Source organism: Bactrocera dorsalis, chromosome 1 (genome assembly GCF_023373825.1).
Source record: "Bactrocera dorsalis isolate Fly_Bdor chromosome 1, ASM2337382v1, whole genome shotgun sequence".
Classification (NCBI taxonomy): Eukaryota; Metazoa; Arthropoda; class Insecta; order Diptera; family Tephritidae; genus Bactrocera; species Bactrocera dorsalis.
The window spans coordinates 48,449,090-48,464,732 of NC_064303.1; the positions used below are offsets into that span (position 1 = coordinate 48,449,090).

General features: G+C 39.7%; 1 protein-coding gene across 1 annotated transcript in view; it reads right to left on the bottom strand.

The window, feature by feature from the left end:
• Positions 1–2,489: 2,489 nt before the first annotated feature.
• The window catches only part of LOC105226812 (uncharacterized), a 159,114-nt gene continuing 145,960 nt past the window's right edge, over positions 2,490–15,643 (bottom strand). Inside the window, exon 9 of the mRNA XM_049462466.1 lies at positions 2,490–2,994. Coding sequence (XP_049318423.1) covers positions 2,507–2,994 — 488 coding nt within the window. The 3' untranslated portion in view covers positions 2,490–2,506. The remainder of the gene's footprint in view (positions 2,995–15,643) is intronic.

A 15,643-nucleotide genomic window follows, 5' to 3' on the forward strand; every position in this document is an offset into this window, starting at 1 on the left:
AAGCCGTCATTAAAGAAATTTTCAATAACCGCCAATAAAAATATATAGAAGTATAAACGAGTTTAAAAATAATACAAGTCGTCAAGTCATAAAAGATGAAAGGTATTTCAATATGACCCGTTCATACATATTGAAGTTACTTATTTCAAACACCGAATTTCGCCGAAATATATTGAACATCGTAAACGTACTACTAGGCAAAAAATTTGCCCAGGGGACCAGTGTGTTTAAATGACTTAATGTATCTACTACTCTGCTTGCGAAAAGCTGGCGCACCCTAGGACAACACCACCACACTCAGCCAGCAATCACCGCACGACGACACCATACACCATCAACCTAACAAAAAGGAATTGGATAATCTTACGGACAATTCGCACATCAACATTCGTCTGCAAGAGATTCCATGCTATGCTGCGCCGCGTCGACACCATCATTCGTTTTATATTTATATTCTTTCGTTTTCGACAACAATCCCGCGCGCGGCAGTTAGTATTGTGACCCCCCGATCAAACAATAGGAACATTCAATTTTGAAAGTGTTTAACGTATCATTTAACTTTAAATAAATATTGTACAGTTTAAAGACTTGCACAATAAATTACATTGTTATTAAAACCTGTAGTGATACGGATATTTTTATTATATCATCTACCTGTAGTAGTTACCGGCTTATTTACTTAAAAATACACGGAATTTCAATTTCATTATCCAAAATTAATATTTTAATTGCACAATCGAAACACTTATTTCATCGAAATTTTTCACTAAGTCACAAACACTTTTTCGTTCCATTGTTTGGAAAGCTGAATATACTGCCTCCCTCGCTGCAGCCAGCAACACATTTCTTCCAACTGCTGGTTGTTTTCGGCATTTTGTCTGTAAAATAAAAAAAGTATTTAATAAATGCAGATTTATTTAATAAAAATTAAAATATGCTTACATATTTCAATCTGCGGACTGTTTCGCATTCGGTATTCTTCGAAATAATGGCCGTTACAAATGGAGACAAAAAAATGAAAAATGTCAAAGTTCAGTAGGTTTTGACGTTTAGCAATTGCTCTCTCACTTCCAGTAAAAATAACACAAAAAAGGCAATGTTGCTTTGCTCAATTTGCGCATATCTAGCTTTTTAGTTATAAATTTTCATAATGTAAAACATCAAAACTAAAAAGCAATTATTAAAAATACACTATCATAAATCATTGTATTCGACTCTTGAATAAGTTTCAGAATATTTCAATTATATTCAAGTTTATTTTTTAATCACTATAAAATATCCAGACTGTCAATCCTCCGTTTAAGAGGGCATTCGCGTTGTCCACGTTATGGATAATAGAAGCAGTAATGAGCTTTTATTTACTTTATAACAGCAACATTCTTCAAATGAGAATAACAACATCTACGTTGTCACTACGTCACGTTGGTCACTAACTGCAGCATCACAAATTAAGTCGATAATGTGATGTAAGTAAGTAAATCTGTGATCCAAGCATAGAATCATATTTGCAAATGCAAGCTACATTTTATTTACGATCCCCATTGGGACATCACCCTGATCTCTCAAAATATTTCTTTTAATCTTTTTGTTGCTTTCTTCCTTCCAATTTAAAGATTTTTTTGGAACACGAGGCCATATATTTCTAGCAGATGGTGATTACAATGCAAAACACACGTATTGAGACTGACGACTAATTAATCCGAAAGGATGACAACTGTATCACACTATTATAAATAGGCATAATTATCTTGACATAATATCTTCTGGTAAGCCGACATATTGGCCTTCTTCTTTACTGGCTTAGGCTGCGTGCATGTCGGAGCTGCAATAAGCGATAATAGCGTTGAGCAGCGACAAGAGCATAGCGTCGAGTTATAGTTTTGTGTGGTGTGCATAACAGAGCTGCGATAAGAGCGTAAATTGCATTTGCAATTTAAGTTTTGTATAGTGAACAGCTAAAAAAATGAGTGATTCTGAAGAAGAAAATATTTTGTTGTTGACATCTACTGCTGCATATTATCATATGCATAATACTGAGGGGACAAAAAGCTCGTTTTCGGCGCATCCTATAAATCAAGAAAGGCCAAATTTCGGAGAATTTCATCATCTTTATTGTAGCTTGAGACAGGATCCAAAAAAGTTTTTCGAATACATGAGAATGACAAGCTATACATTCGATTACATTCTGTCTCAAATTTCGGATCGACTGCAGCAAGGCTGGCGAAATTGCCACAACACGCCCATACTTCAAGAAGAGCGATTGATGCTAACCATAAGGTACGTACAAAAGAATTTATTGGTAAATAATATACATACATATGTATGTAAATGAAATCTGTTAAGCATTTTGATTAATGTGAATCGGAAGCGATGTCGATGTTATTGTTTTCTGCATTGTTATGACCTGTAGTACTAGCCATGGTGTTTTCATTAGCACATTCGATATACAGTTTTTGGGTTAATCCATTTATGTGTCAGCTGCAATACCTTTATTCGGTATTGTATTTTATCCGATGAAGACATATTTTTTACTGATTTTCAAAAAACAAAGATCTTCATCGTCCTCATCTTTTTTTGCTCTCTTTTCTTGCAAAAACCGAAGTTTTTCCTTTTCCATTTGAAGCAATGCATTTCCAATAGTACCTTCTTCTGAACGCTTTGTCTTTACTGGTTTTCTAGAATAATTTAAAGGTTGCTGTGAAAATGTTGGAACTTCAATTTCGCTTGTTTCTTTTAAAATACAATCTTGACTTTCATCAGGTAAAATTTCATTCATCAAAGAATTCATAGATGCATCTTCAACTGTGTCTGGTAAGTTGCTGGTGGATTTTCTGGCAGCAAACTGATCTTTTAAAAATGACAGGTTATCAAAATACTTCCACGAGCCTCTGTAATCCGCCAATCGAGCGGAACCAGATTTTGGTTTGGAAATGTTTGCCAGTGTAATTCTGTATTTGTCACGTAGGCCTTTCCATTTATTTCGAACTACGGATACTACAATAAAAAATTAAACAATACTTAATGCAAATTTTAAATGAATATATTTGTTAAAATGTGTTTTTAAATCTTTTTTATTTAAGATATTTATCAACTGGTCAGTCATTTCGGAGTCTAGCGTTTTCGTTTCGAATGGGAGCTTCAACAGTTGGACAAATTGTAAAAGAAGTTGTTAATGTTATCTGGGAAGTGCTTCATCCCATCCACATGAAAGTTCCAGACGAAAGTGACTTTTTAAAAATTGCGGCCAATTTAAAAAATTGGTGGGATTTCCCTAATTGTATTGGGAGTATAGACGGGAAACACGTTCGTGTTCATAGTCCTGCACATTCTTGAACAATGTACTACAATTACAAAAATTTTTTTTCTATTGTTTTACAAGCATTAGTAGATGCCAATTACAAGTTTATATGCATTGATGTTGGTGGTTACGGTAAACGGAGTGATGGTGGAACACTTAGGGCTTCGAATTTATTTTTATATTTAACGGACGGAAGACTCAAAATTCCTGAAGTATGTGCGTTACCCAATTCTGACATCATTGCACCTTTTGTTATTATAGGCAAGCTTCATCGCCTATAACTTTTATCGAATTTATTAAAACCTTATAGCAGAAAAAGATTAGATGCGGACAAGGAATATTTTAATGCTAGGCTGTCAAGGGCGAGAAGAACGGTTGAATGTGCTTTTGGTATAATTTATTCCAAATGGAAAATTTTAGCTACATCTATTCAAATCGCCCCAACTTTAGCTGACGTTATAATTAAATGCATTTGCTTACTTCATAATGTAATTATTGATAGAGACGGAATTGAACATCATTTAACTCAAAACTGGACTTTAATGCCTAGAAATATAGTAATAAACCAAACAGTCGCAGTGCGACAGAATCAAACGTCAACTCATCAGTCCAAGCCTCTCCATCATATAGCAGGACGGGAATTATGAGTGACTTATAGAGTTTGGCTTTTGTTCGGCGAGAGAGGACTTTACTTTTAAATTGCCTACTCAGACCGAAGTAGCACCTGTTGGCAAGTGCTATACTGCATGGGATTTCAAGAATGACATTGTTGGTGGTGTTCCTGTTGGTTCTTAAATATACGAAACTATCTACGACTTCGAAGATATGACTAACAACAGTGACGTTGGCTCTCACAACGACTGTTTGTTTGATGACAGAAAATATTTCGCTTTGCCCTCGTTCACTGCCAGACCCATTTGCTTTGCTTCCTTGTCCAGTCTTCAGAAAGCAAACCTAACGGTGCAGGTGTTGAGGCCATTGATATCAATATCATCGGCATACGCATATAAAAAATTGTAACTGGTCGATTAAGTTCTGCAGCTCGAATTATTTTCTTCAGCAGCAGATTGAAGAAGTCGCACGATAGTCCCCTTGACTGAAACCATGTTTGGTATCGAACGGTTCGGAGAAGTCCTTCTCGATCCTGAAGGAGCTTTTGGTATTGCTAGTTTACACAGCCGTTTTAGTTTTGCAGGGATACCAAATTCAGACCTACCGGCATAAAGGCGCTCTTTTTCGTGCTATCAAAAGCAGCTTTGAAATCGACGAAGAGATGATGTGTGTCTATCCTCTTTTCACGGGTCTTTTCCAAGATTTGGCGCATGGTGAACATTTGGGCAATTGTTGATTTGCCGCCAGGTCTAAAACCATACTGATAGGTGGGCTTTCACACAGTACGCTCGAGAGAATCTTGTATGCGATGTTGAGGACGCTTATCCTACGGTAGTTGGCACAGATGGTGGTGTCTGCCTTTTTGTGGATTAGGCAGAACACACTTAAATTCCAATCGTTGCGCATACTGTCGTCCGACCATATTTTGCAATGAGCTGATGCATGCACCTTATCAGCTCTTCGCCGTCGTGTTTGAATAGCTCGGCCGGCAATCCAACGGCCCCTGCTGCTTTGTTGTTTTTCAGGCGGGCAATTGCTATTCGAACTTCTTCATGGTCGGGCAACGGAACGTATGCTACATCGTCATCGATTGGGGAATCGGGTACGTCTTTTCTTGGCGTTGTGCGTTCACTGCCATTCAGCAGGCTGAAGAAGAGTTCCCTTCATAACTTTAGTATGCTCTGGGCATCGGTGACTAGATTACCTTTGGGGGTTCTACAATATAATGCTCCGGTCTTGAAACCTTCTGTAAGCCGGCGCATTTTTTTGTAGAATTTTCAAGCATTACCTCTGTCAGCCAGTTTATCAAGCTCTTCATACTCACGCATTTCGGCCTCTATCTTCTTCTGTCTGCAAATGCGTCTAGCTTCCCTTTTCAACTCTCGGTATCTATGCCATGCCGCACGTGTTGTGGTCGATCGTAATGTTGCGAGGTAGGTCTGTCAGTCTGTTTTCTCTCCACAGCGTCACGGTACTCCTCGTCGTACCAGGTGTTCTTTTGCACTTTCCGAAAACCAATGGTTTCGGTTGCAGCTGTCCGCGAAGAGCTTGAAATGCCGCCCCACAGTTCCCTTATACCTAGTTGCTACTGATGAGTGCTCTCATGGAGCAGGAGTGAAAATCCAGTAGAAAAACTTTCGGCTTTTTGTTGTGATTTCAGTTTCTCGAAGTCGAGCTTTCCCTGTGTTTGTTGGCATGCGTTTTTTGCTGCACAGAGGCGGGTGCGAATTTTGGTTGCAACAAAATAGTGGGCCGAATCATTGCTAGGATCTCGGAGCGTACGCACGTCTAAAACACTGAAGACATATCTTCCGTCTATCATAACATGATTGATATGGTTGGTGACTTTTCGATCCGGAGACAAATTTTCTTTGCTGAAATCTGGTACTACATATTAACCATATTTCTGGCCCCAGCGAAGTCGATCAGCCTCAACCCATTTAGGGACGTTTCATCATGGATACTGAATTTACAAACCGTTGTGGCAAAGATACTTTCTTATCAGCGATATGTTGAAGAACCTCGCTTTGATGCGGATGTGGCTAGACGTTCATTCAACAGATTGAATGATCTTACTCGGCGACGGAGTCTCCCTCCCATCACGAATCCCACACCGAACTTGCGCTCTTATATATGGTCACTGTAGAAAACGTCACAAGGACCTATTCGTCTCTGACCCTGTCCCGTTCATCGCATTTCTTGGACGGCGGTGATGTCAGCTTTTATTTTCATGAGGACAACAACCAGTTGGGCAGCGGCACCTTCTCAATTAAGGAACCGGAAAATTCAAGTGCATGCCCTCAATTCGTAATCCTTATTTCGTTTGCCATGGTTGTCATCAAAAGGTGGGTCTCTCTTCAGAGGCTGTTGATAATTTTTCATTGATAGTGTTTTTTTACGTGACGGGTCCCAAACCCTGCGCACAACCCTGGGGAGGGGATGTTTCGCGTTCTCACTTTAGCTTGCCTTCAATCGGATGTTCTTAGTCTACCCAGAGGATACTTGGTCAAAGACCGCAAGTCGTGAGCTGCTTCAGCCATATGAAAAATAATCGTTTCTGGCCACTCACTTCTAAGTAAATGGCGATCAGAGATTTTTCCTCACTTGCGTGAACTTCTACACATGACTCCATCCTCCGACATATTGGCCTAGTGATCGTAAAAAATACCAGATTTAGTTGATTTGTAATCAAAAATTGAGATAAACGGCACATAACAGCTGATACAGGTACTGATAAAATGATATGAACAACCCATATTCGTTGATCCGAAAGCGGGTCTAACATATATTGACATGATTGATTGTCTAAGAGATATTGACGAAAGCAAAAGAGAACTCAATGATATAATAACTAGCGCAGCTGCCTTAGAAACACCAAACAGAAACTGCAAGCCCAGAAAAAATACCTATAAGAGAAATAGAAAAGCTTGTAAATGAAAAAAGGTGTGCGAGGCGTGAATGCCAGATAAATCGTTCCCCTTCCACTCAGCGTCAATTGAAATCGGTTGCACGTAAATTAAAAAAAGCGCTTAAACGTGAGGAAAAATTCAATACCGAAATGTATATAAAGAAGCTGTGTCCAAATTCGTGACATGGGTGGAAATTGGGCTCGAAGTGACGAGGAAAAGGCTAAATGTTTTGCAAATCACCTAGAGAAGGTATTTGAACCAAATTTGCCCAAAGAACAACTTGCCCAGCTTACAAAACACAGTTAACGAGTCACTATTAGAATAATAAAAGAACCTAACCCAAAACAGCCACCAGGACATGGTAATATTATCCCAAAAATGCTAATTGAGTTACCAAATATTGTCGTAGAGGTGCTCTCTTTGCTCTTCAATGCAATTCTTAGTCTTGGATGCTATCCAATTTCACGGAAAAAGTCGCAAATTATCATGATAGACAAATCTAGGAAAGACTTAAAACAGCCAGGTGTACATATAGACCAATCAGTCTTTTACCCTGTCTTTCTGAAATTATTGAAAAACTGTTACTTCAAAGATGTCTCTATTCCTCCACGAAAATAATATAATACCAACGCACCAATTAGGGTTTTCGTAAAAAACATAGCACGCTAGTGCAAGTAAATGGAATTACTAACGAAATAAGGAAAGCATTTGAGCACAGAGAGTACTGTTCAGTTATATTTCTTGATGTGCATAGCTCAGGTGTTTGATAAAGTGTGGCATGAATACCTTTTATATAAGATTAAAAACATTCTACTTTTATAATTGTATTAGACATTGGAGTCTTATTAAAAAATAGGCATTTTATGGTTAAAGTTGAAGATTTCATGGAGGATGGAGTCATGTGTAGAAGTTCACGCAAGTGAGGAAAGTTCTCTGATCGCCATTCACTTGGGAGTGGCCAGAAACGATTCTTTTACATATGACTCAAGCAGCTCACGACTTCCGGTCTTTGACCAAGTATCCTCCGGGTAGCCTAAGAACATCCGTTTGAAGGCGAGCTAAAGTGAGAAGGCGAAAAATCCCCTGCATAGGGTTGTGCGCTGGGTTTGGGACCCGCCACGTAAAAACGCCCCAATTAACAGTAAAAAACAGCCTCGGACGAGAGACCCCCGTTTTGATATAAGGGAACTGTGGGACGGCATTTCAAACTCCTTACGTACAGCTGCAATCGAAACCATTGGTTTTCGGAAAGTGCAAAAGAACAGCTGGTACGACGAGGAGTGCCGTGTCGCAGCGGAGAGAAAACAGGCTGCCTACCTCGCAACGTTACGATCGACCACAACACGTGCGGGATGGGATAGATACCGAGAGTTGAAGAGGGAAGCGAGACGCATTTGCAGACAGAAGAAGAAAGAGGCCGAAATGCGTGAGTACAAACAGCTTGATAAGCTGGCCGACAGGGGTAATGCTCGAAAATTCTATGAAAAAATGCGGCGGCTTACAGAAGGTTTCAAGACCGGAGCATACTCTTGTAGAACCCCCAAAGGTGATCTAGTTACCGATGCCCAGAGCATACTTAGATTATGGAGGGAACACTTCTCCAGCCTGCTGAATGGCAGTGAACGCATAACACCAGGAGAAGGCGAACCCGATACCCCAATCGATGACGATGGAGCAGACGTTCCATTACCCGGCCATGAAGAAGTTCGAATAGCAATTGCCCGCCTGAAGAACAACAAGGCGGCAGGGGCCGACGGATTGCCGGCCGAGCTATTCAAATACGGCGGCGAAGAGCTGATAAGGAGCATGCATCAGCTTCTTTGTAAAATATGGTCGGACGAAAGCATGCCCAACGATTGGAATCTAAGTGTGCTCTGCCCAATCCATAAAAAAGGAGACCCCACAATCTGCGCCAACTACGGTGGAATAAGTCTCCTCAACATTGCATATAAGGTTCTATCGAGCGAATTGTGTGAAAGATTAAAGCCCACCGTCAACAAACAGATAGGACCTTAATAGTGTCGCTTTAGACCTGTAAAATTAACAACCGACCAGATATTCACCATGCGCCAAATCTTGGAAAAGACCCGTGAAAGGAGAATCGACACTCACCACCTATTCGTCGATTTCAAAGCTGCTTTCGACAGCACGAAAAGGAGCTGCCTTTATGCCGCGATGTCTGAATTTGGTATCCCCGCAAAACTAATACGGCTATGTAAGCTGACGTTGAGCAACACCAAAAGCTCCGTCAGAATCGGGAAGGACCTCTCCGAGCCGTTCGATACCAAACGAGGTTTCAGACAAGGCGACTCCCTATCGTGCGACTTCTTCAATCTGCTGCTGGAGAAAATTATTCGAGCTGCAGAACTGAATCGAGCAGGTACAATCTTTTATAAGAGTGTACAGCTGCTGGCGTACGCCGATGATATTGATATCATCGGTCTTAACACCCGCGCCGTTAGTTCTGCTTTCTCCAGACTGAACAAGGAAGCAACGCAAATGGGTCTGGCAGTGAACGAGGGCAAGACGAAATATCTCCTGTCATCAAACAAACAGTCGTCGCACTCGCGACTTGGCCCCCACGTCACTGTTGACAGTCATAACTTTGAAGTTGTAGATAATTTCGTCTATTTAGGAACCAGCGTTAACACCACCAACAATGTCAGCCTTGAAATCCAACGCAGGATTACTCTTGCCAACAGGTGCTACTTCGGACTGAGTAGGCAATTGAAAAGTAAAGTCCTCTCTCGACGAACAAAAACCAAACTCTATAAGACGCTCATAATTCCCGTCCTGCTATATGGTGCAGAGGCTTGGACGATGACAACAACCGATGAGTCGACGTTGCGAGTTTTCGAGAGAAAAGTTTTGCGAAAGATTTATGGTCCTTTGCGCGTTGGCCACGGCGAATATCGCATTCGATGGAACGATGAGCTGTACGAGATATACGACGACATTGACATAGTTCAGCGAATTAAAAGACAGCGGCTACGCTGGCTAGGTCATGTTGTCCGGATGGATGAAAACACTCCAGCTCTGAAAGTATTCGACGCAGTACCCGCCGCGGGAAGCAGAGGAAGAGGAAGACCTCCACTCCGTTGGAAGGACCAAGTGGAGAAGGACCTGGCCTCGCTTGGAATATCCAATTGGCGCCACGTAGCAAAGAGAAGAAACGACTGGCGCGCTGTTGTTGACTCGGCTATAATCGCGTAAGCGGTGTCTACGCCAGTAAAGAAGAAGAAGAAAGATTTCATATCTGATGAACGACAAATAAGGGTTGGTGTACCACAGGGCATTGTTTTAGGCCCAACTCTATACATCATATAGACACCAGACCTCCCAACAGGTAATAATGTATTAACATCAACTTTTGCGGATAACACGGCTTTAGTAAGCCGTAACAAATGTCACATAACAGCATCAAGAATATTAGCCGACCACTTAAGGTCTGTCGAAGAATGGCTAGCCAACTGGCGTATTAATGTGAATGAACAAAAGTGTAGGAATGTGAAGTTCTCGCTAAGACCAAAAATTTGTTCGGCAGTAAAAATTATCAATATTTTAGTACGCGAAAGTAGGATGGAGTCATGTGTAGAAGTTCACGCAAGTGAGGAAAGTTCTCTGATCGCCATTCACTTGGGAGTGGCCAGAAACGATTCTTTTGCATATGGCTCAAGCAGCTCACGACTTCCGGTCTTTGACCAAGTATCCTCTGGGTAGCCTAAGAACATCCGTTTGAAGGCGAGCTAATGTGAGAAGGCGAAACATCCCCTGCATAGGGATGTGCGCTGGGTTTGGGTCCCGCCACGTAAAAAAACACCCCCAATGAAAAGGAAAAACAAGCCTCGGATGAGTGACCCCCCTTTTGATGACGACCATGGCACAATCTTTTATAAGAGTGTACAGCTGCTGGTATATGCCGATGATATTGACATCATCGGCCTCAACACCCGCGCCGTTAGTTCTGCTTTCTCCAGGCTGGACAAGGAAGCAAAACGAATGGGTCTGGCAGTGAACGAGGGCAAGACGAAATATCTCCTGTCATCAAACAAACAGTCGTCGCACTCGCAACTTGGCACTCACGTCACTGTTGACAGTCATTACTTTGAAGTTGTAGATAATTTCGTCTATCTTGGAACCAGCGTAAACACCACCAACAATGTCAGCCTAGAAATTCATCGCAGGATAACTCTTGCCAACAGGTGCTACTTCGGACTGAGTAGGCAATTGAGAAGCAAAGTCCTCTCTCAACAGACAAAAACCAATTTCTATAAGTCTCTCATAATTCCCGTCCTGCTATATGGTGCAGAGGCTTGGACGATGTCAACAACGGATGAGTCGACGTTGCGAGTTTTCGAGAGAAAAGTTCTGCGAAAGATTTATGGTCCTTTGCGCGTTGGCCACGGCAAATATCGCATTCGATAGAACGATGCGCTGTACGAGATATACGACGACATTGACATAGTGCAGCGAATTAAAAGACAGCGGCTACGCTGGCTAGGTCATATTGTCCGGATGGACGAAAACACACCAGCTTTGAAAGTATTCGACGCAGTACCCGCCAGGGGAACCAGAGGAAGAGGAAGACCTCCACTACGTTGGAAGGACCAAGTGGAGAAGGACCTGGCTTCGCTTGGAATATGCAATTGGCGCCACGTAGCGAAAAGTAGAAACGGCTGGCGCGCTGTTGTTAAGTCAGCTATAAACGCGTAAGCGGTGTCTACGCAAATAGGGAAGAAGAAGAAGAAGCGAAAGTAGTAACATATCTTGGTATTCAACTAGATAGAAGACTTACGTGGAGAAAACATATATCTAGCAGAGTAACTTGCGTGAAGATAAGAGCTGCAAATTTAAATTGACTTTTAAATAAAAACTCCAAACTTATGTAGCCAAGACATCAAAGTGCTTTAATATAATGCGATTGGTTAAATGAGTCTCAGACCCCCATCACAATATAACACTCCCACACCACACACATTACATACACCACATCATCATTCCACACCACATCTTCATTCCACACCACATAAAAAAAGGAACAAAAGGGACCGACCGACAAGGCACCAGCCTCTTTTTGGTTTTCGATACCATACACCGCAGACGTGCTCCGTGCTCCTTAATAAATATAATTAGAAAATAGTAAAAAACAGGAATTTTTTCTTCATTATTATTGTTAGTTTATACAAAGATTTATTTTTCACTTTTTAGTTTGATATGCTTTAAAAGTGTGTTTTTTAGTTTTTTTAAACTATATTTATTTTTAATTTTTTAGTTTGATGTGAGAAACCCCAAAATTTGTTAAAATATGAACTATGACATGTAGTATTGGTTAAGTAAATCGATACTTAGGCAGCATTTAATATCTACTCGTAACCTTTCATTGACTAATTGTTACATTATTTGCGACCAAGTTCTATTGACGACTTTACGAATTATTACTTCTTAATCGAATCATTTCTTCTAAAGCTTCACTGTTACATGGGGTTTTACCTGTCAACTTTGAACAGTCCAGTTCTTCAATTCGAATACAGTCCAAAGATCTACAACGACTAAGTGCTACATAATCTTGTCCAGCAACAAACAGTCGAGAGCCCAGATAAATTACTGCATGTTCGATGCCAAAATCAGTATGCTATTTAAATGTCACTAATAGCGGGATTCTGTAACCAGTCTCTAGTCTCTATTTGAGACATTTTGAGGTAAAATCTCAATTTGTGACTAGTTACTATTCACTAAACAGTCTCTAGCGTTAGTCTCAAAATATTGAGACCTTGTAGATAGCAGGTCACAAAATTTAAAAGAATTCTTGTCTGCCATTTTGAATATACTGAATAGAGATCATCATAGATATTAATCGATTGTCGTTTTTTTTTTGTATTTTGTAAGCAACTCAAACACGAAAAGGTTAAAAATAAATCAATTTTACATAAATTTCGTAAATATTATGAAACAAAGTCAACATATATTTTTATTTTTATTGATAATTATGTTTTTTGACTATGTTATAGAAAATTTAATATTTGTTATCGACATATGTATTTATTATCACTCAAGTACAAAAAAAAGCAAAAACATCTCTGAATAATGAAATGTAATAGATTTTGTGACTGTCCCTTACAGAATAGCAAAATCGTCTCAAGTCTCAAAAATTGTCTCTAACTCAAAATCTCAAATTTAGAGACTTGAGACTGTCTCACGTTACAGAATCGCACGGTAAAACTAGTTTTATATAGATGTTGCATACTTTTAAGCGCATCTTTTTGGTGACCTGCTTAAACTTACTATCGCCTTCCTACAGTGTCGCTCAAATATTCTACGTTTCAGTACCACTTAAGAAAGTTACATACATACATACATACAAGTGAAGCTAATAAAAGCGTATTAAAAAAAGAGATATGCCTGCGTACTAAGGAGCAACGGAGGTCAATCACTTGTTTGAGCTTGTCTAGTTTTAAATAGATTTTACAACTTATTTTTAGGCTTTTAAAACAAAAAGCAGATTCAATAAAAATTATATATTGCAAAGAAAAAAATCATAGTTTTAACGCTTCCAATTGGTTGGTTTTGGGGCAATTGCATTTGTGCAGTATTGCCTTTCACCACGTTTACATAGCTCCCTTGCGTATCATTGTTTTTAAGATTTACAGGTTTTGAAATATGGATGGGGATTTCAATATTTTCATTAGGAGGAATATTCAACATTTGGTTACAACGTGCTTGAATGCCCTGTGACAACTTCGATTTCAAATCTTTATTTACAGGGCAACCCCTGTAGGTAGCAGTGTGATTTCCTCCACAATTTCTGCATTTTTTATTTACATAAATCTCTTTTTTAAGAGTGCATTTTGAAGTAGGATGTAGATCTCCACACATATACTTTTGGCAGTTTGAACATTGCACTGGACCATTTCTCTTATGTGGTTCCTCAACGGTGATTCTGCGATGAAGCCGATATTTTAATTTGTAAATTGGGTGTATTTCATTGTTGTTTGCTTTCTCTAAACACAGAATTCACAATTTCCTAGCCACATAACTACATTCGTACCTAAGCTGTCTGTCGAAATCGGACCGCCGGGTGCATTGAAACCTTCGTTTCAATCGCCTGATAGTCTTTCTCTTCAAGGTAAACTCACACGTCTGCCACTTAATTTTACTAGCCAAAAAACTTTCGCACCTCATAAGAATCCAGTTATTTACCCCCAAATCACCTCATAAAGACGAGTAATTTGCTCGGCCACTCCCAACTCCTCAAAAACCCTAAGCGGTATTTCTAATACCGTAATACTTTTAATACTGCTTCTCTAACCGAGAGTCCTTATTAGTTTCTGTCAATACCAGTAGTACTCCATCACCGTAATGGACTCTCATCCCTCGATGGAGGAGATTGATAAGTAACCATAATTTGAATAAAATTTTGATCACCAAAATCCCTCCCTTAACCTTCCATCCAACGCTGAAATCCCTACTTGCTGCCCGATTCGTAAGTGTCTCGTCAATGTCACTCGCTCGGCTTTTTCAGAATGTACCTTACTACTTCACTAAACCGTATCGAAAACGAGGCATATGCATACAGCCCTGGCCTACTACTTGCAATTAGTATTAGCTTATTCATGTAGCCCAGGTAGGGCTCTAGGGGCTCGCTATATATATATATATCACTCACAACTGTTGCGGCATTAGCCGCAGGATCCCAAACCACACTATTGGTTGTGTAGGGCTACTGGAGCAAAGCAATACCACACACACCCTCAATGTTGATGTCAATAATAGTACCTCGGAGCGTACGCACGTCTAAAACCCTGAAGACGTGTCTTCCGTCAATCACAACATGATCGATCTGTTTTGCTTTTTTCATTACGGAGGTTTTTTCCGTGGCGGTTTTTTTTTAATTAATAAAATATGTTCTTGAAAACTGTTAATGTATCCTTTCATATTTCATTGAATATTTTAATAGTCATTAAACGGAGAGGAGAGATATTGAAACAGATGTAATACATAATTTGAAATAGATAATCAGAGAGGCTTGACTAAGGGTTAGTTTCTCCCATTGATTTGTCCAATTTCTTTGTGTATATTTCGTGAGAAACTCCACGGTTGGTGTAAGGCAAGTAATTTACCGAAAGACGAGTTGAAATACTTGTTGTATTTTCAACTTCGTTGTTTTCGTCTTGGTTTTTGTTTTCATTAATTAGCCTGTTGAGTGTGAAGGAGAAAGTCAGGGATAGAGAGGGAGCGTTTTTTGGTGTTTTGTTTTGTTTATCTGTAATTTCATTGTGAAGTGTTTGCTGGTTTGTATTTGGTTTTCGTGGATGGAGATAAAAGAGGAGGCGGTAACTGAAGAAACTTGTAATGGGTGTTTGTTGTTTATGCCTTTTTCTCTTTATTATGAGATGAAGCCGTGTCTTCCTTTCCACAGTTTTCACACTGTGATCGCGAACAGTTATTTGGAGAATGAGGTGGAAAATTACAATTTACGCATATAGGAGGATTCTTACAGTGTTTCACCGTATGGCTAAACAATTGAAAATTTGTGCATGTATCTGTCCGAATCAAGTATCCTCATTGATATTGTTACCATATCGGTCTCAGTCAAAATCAGTCCCGTTGCATATAATATGATATCATACTAACCGTGCGATTCTGTACTGTGATACAGTCTCAAGTGTCTAAATTTGAGATTTTGAGTTAGAGACAATTTTTGAGACTTGAGACGATTTTGCTATTCTGTAAGTGACAATCACAAAATCTATTACATTTCATTATTCAGAGATGTTTTTGCTTTTTTTTGTACTTGAACGAAAATAAATTTTCTTTAACATAGTTA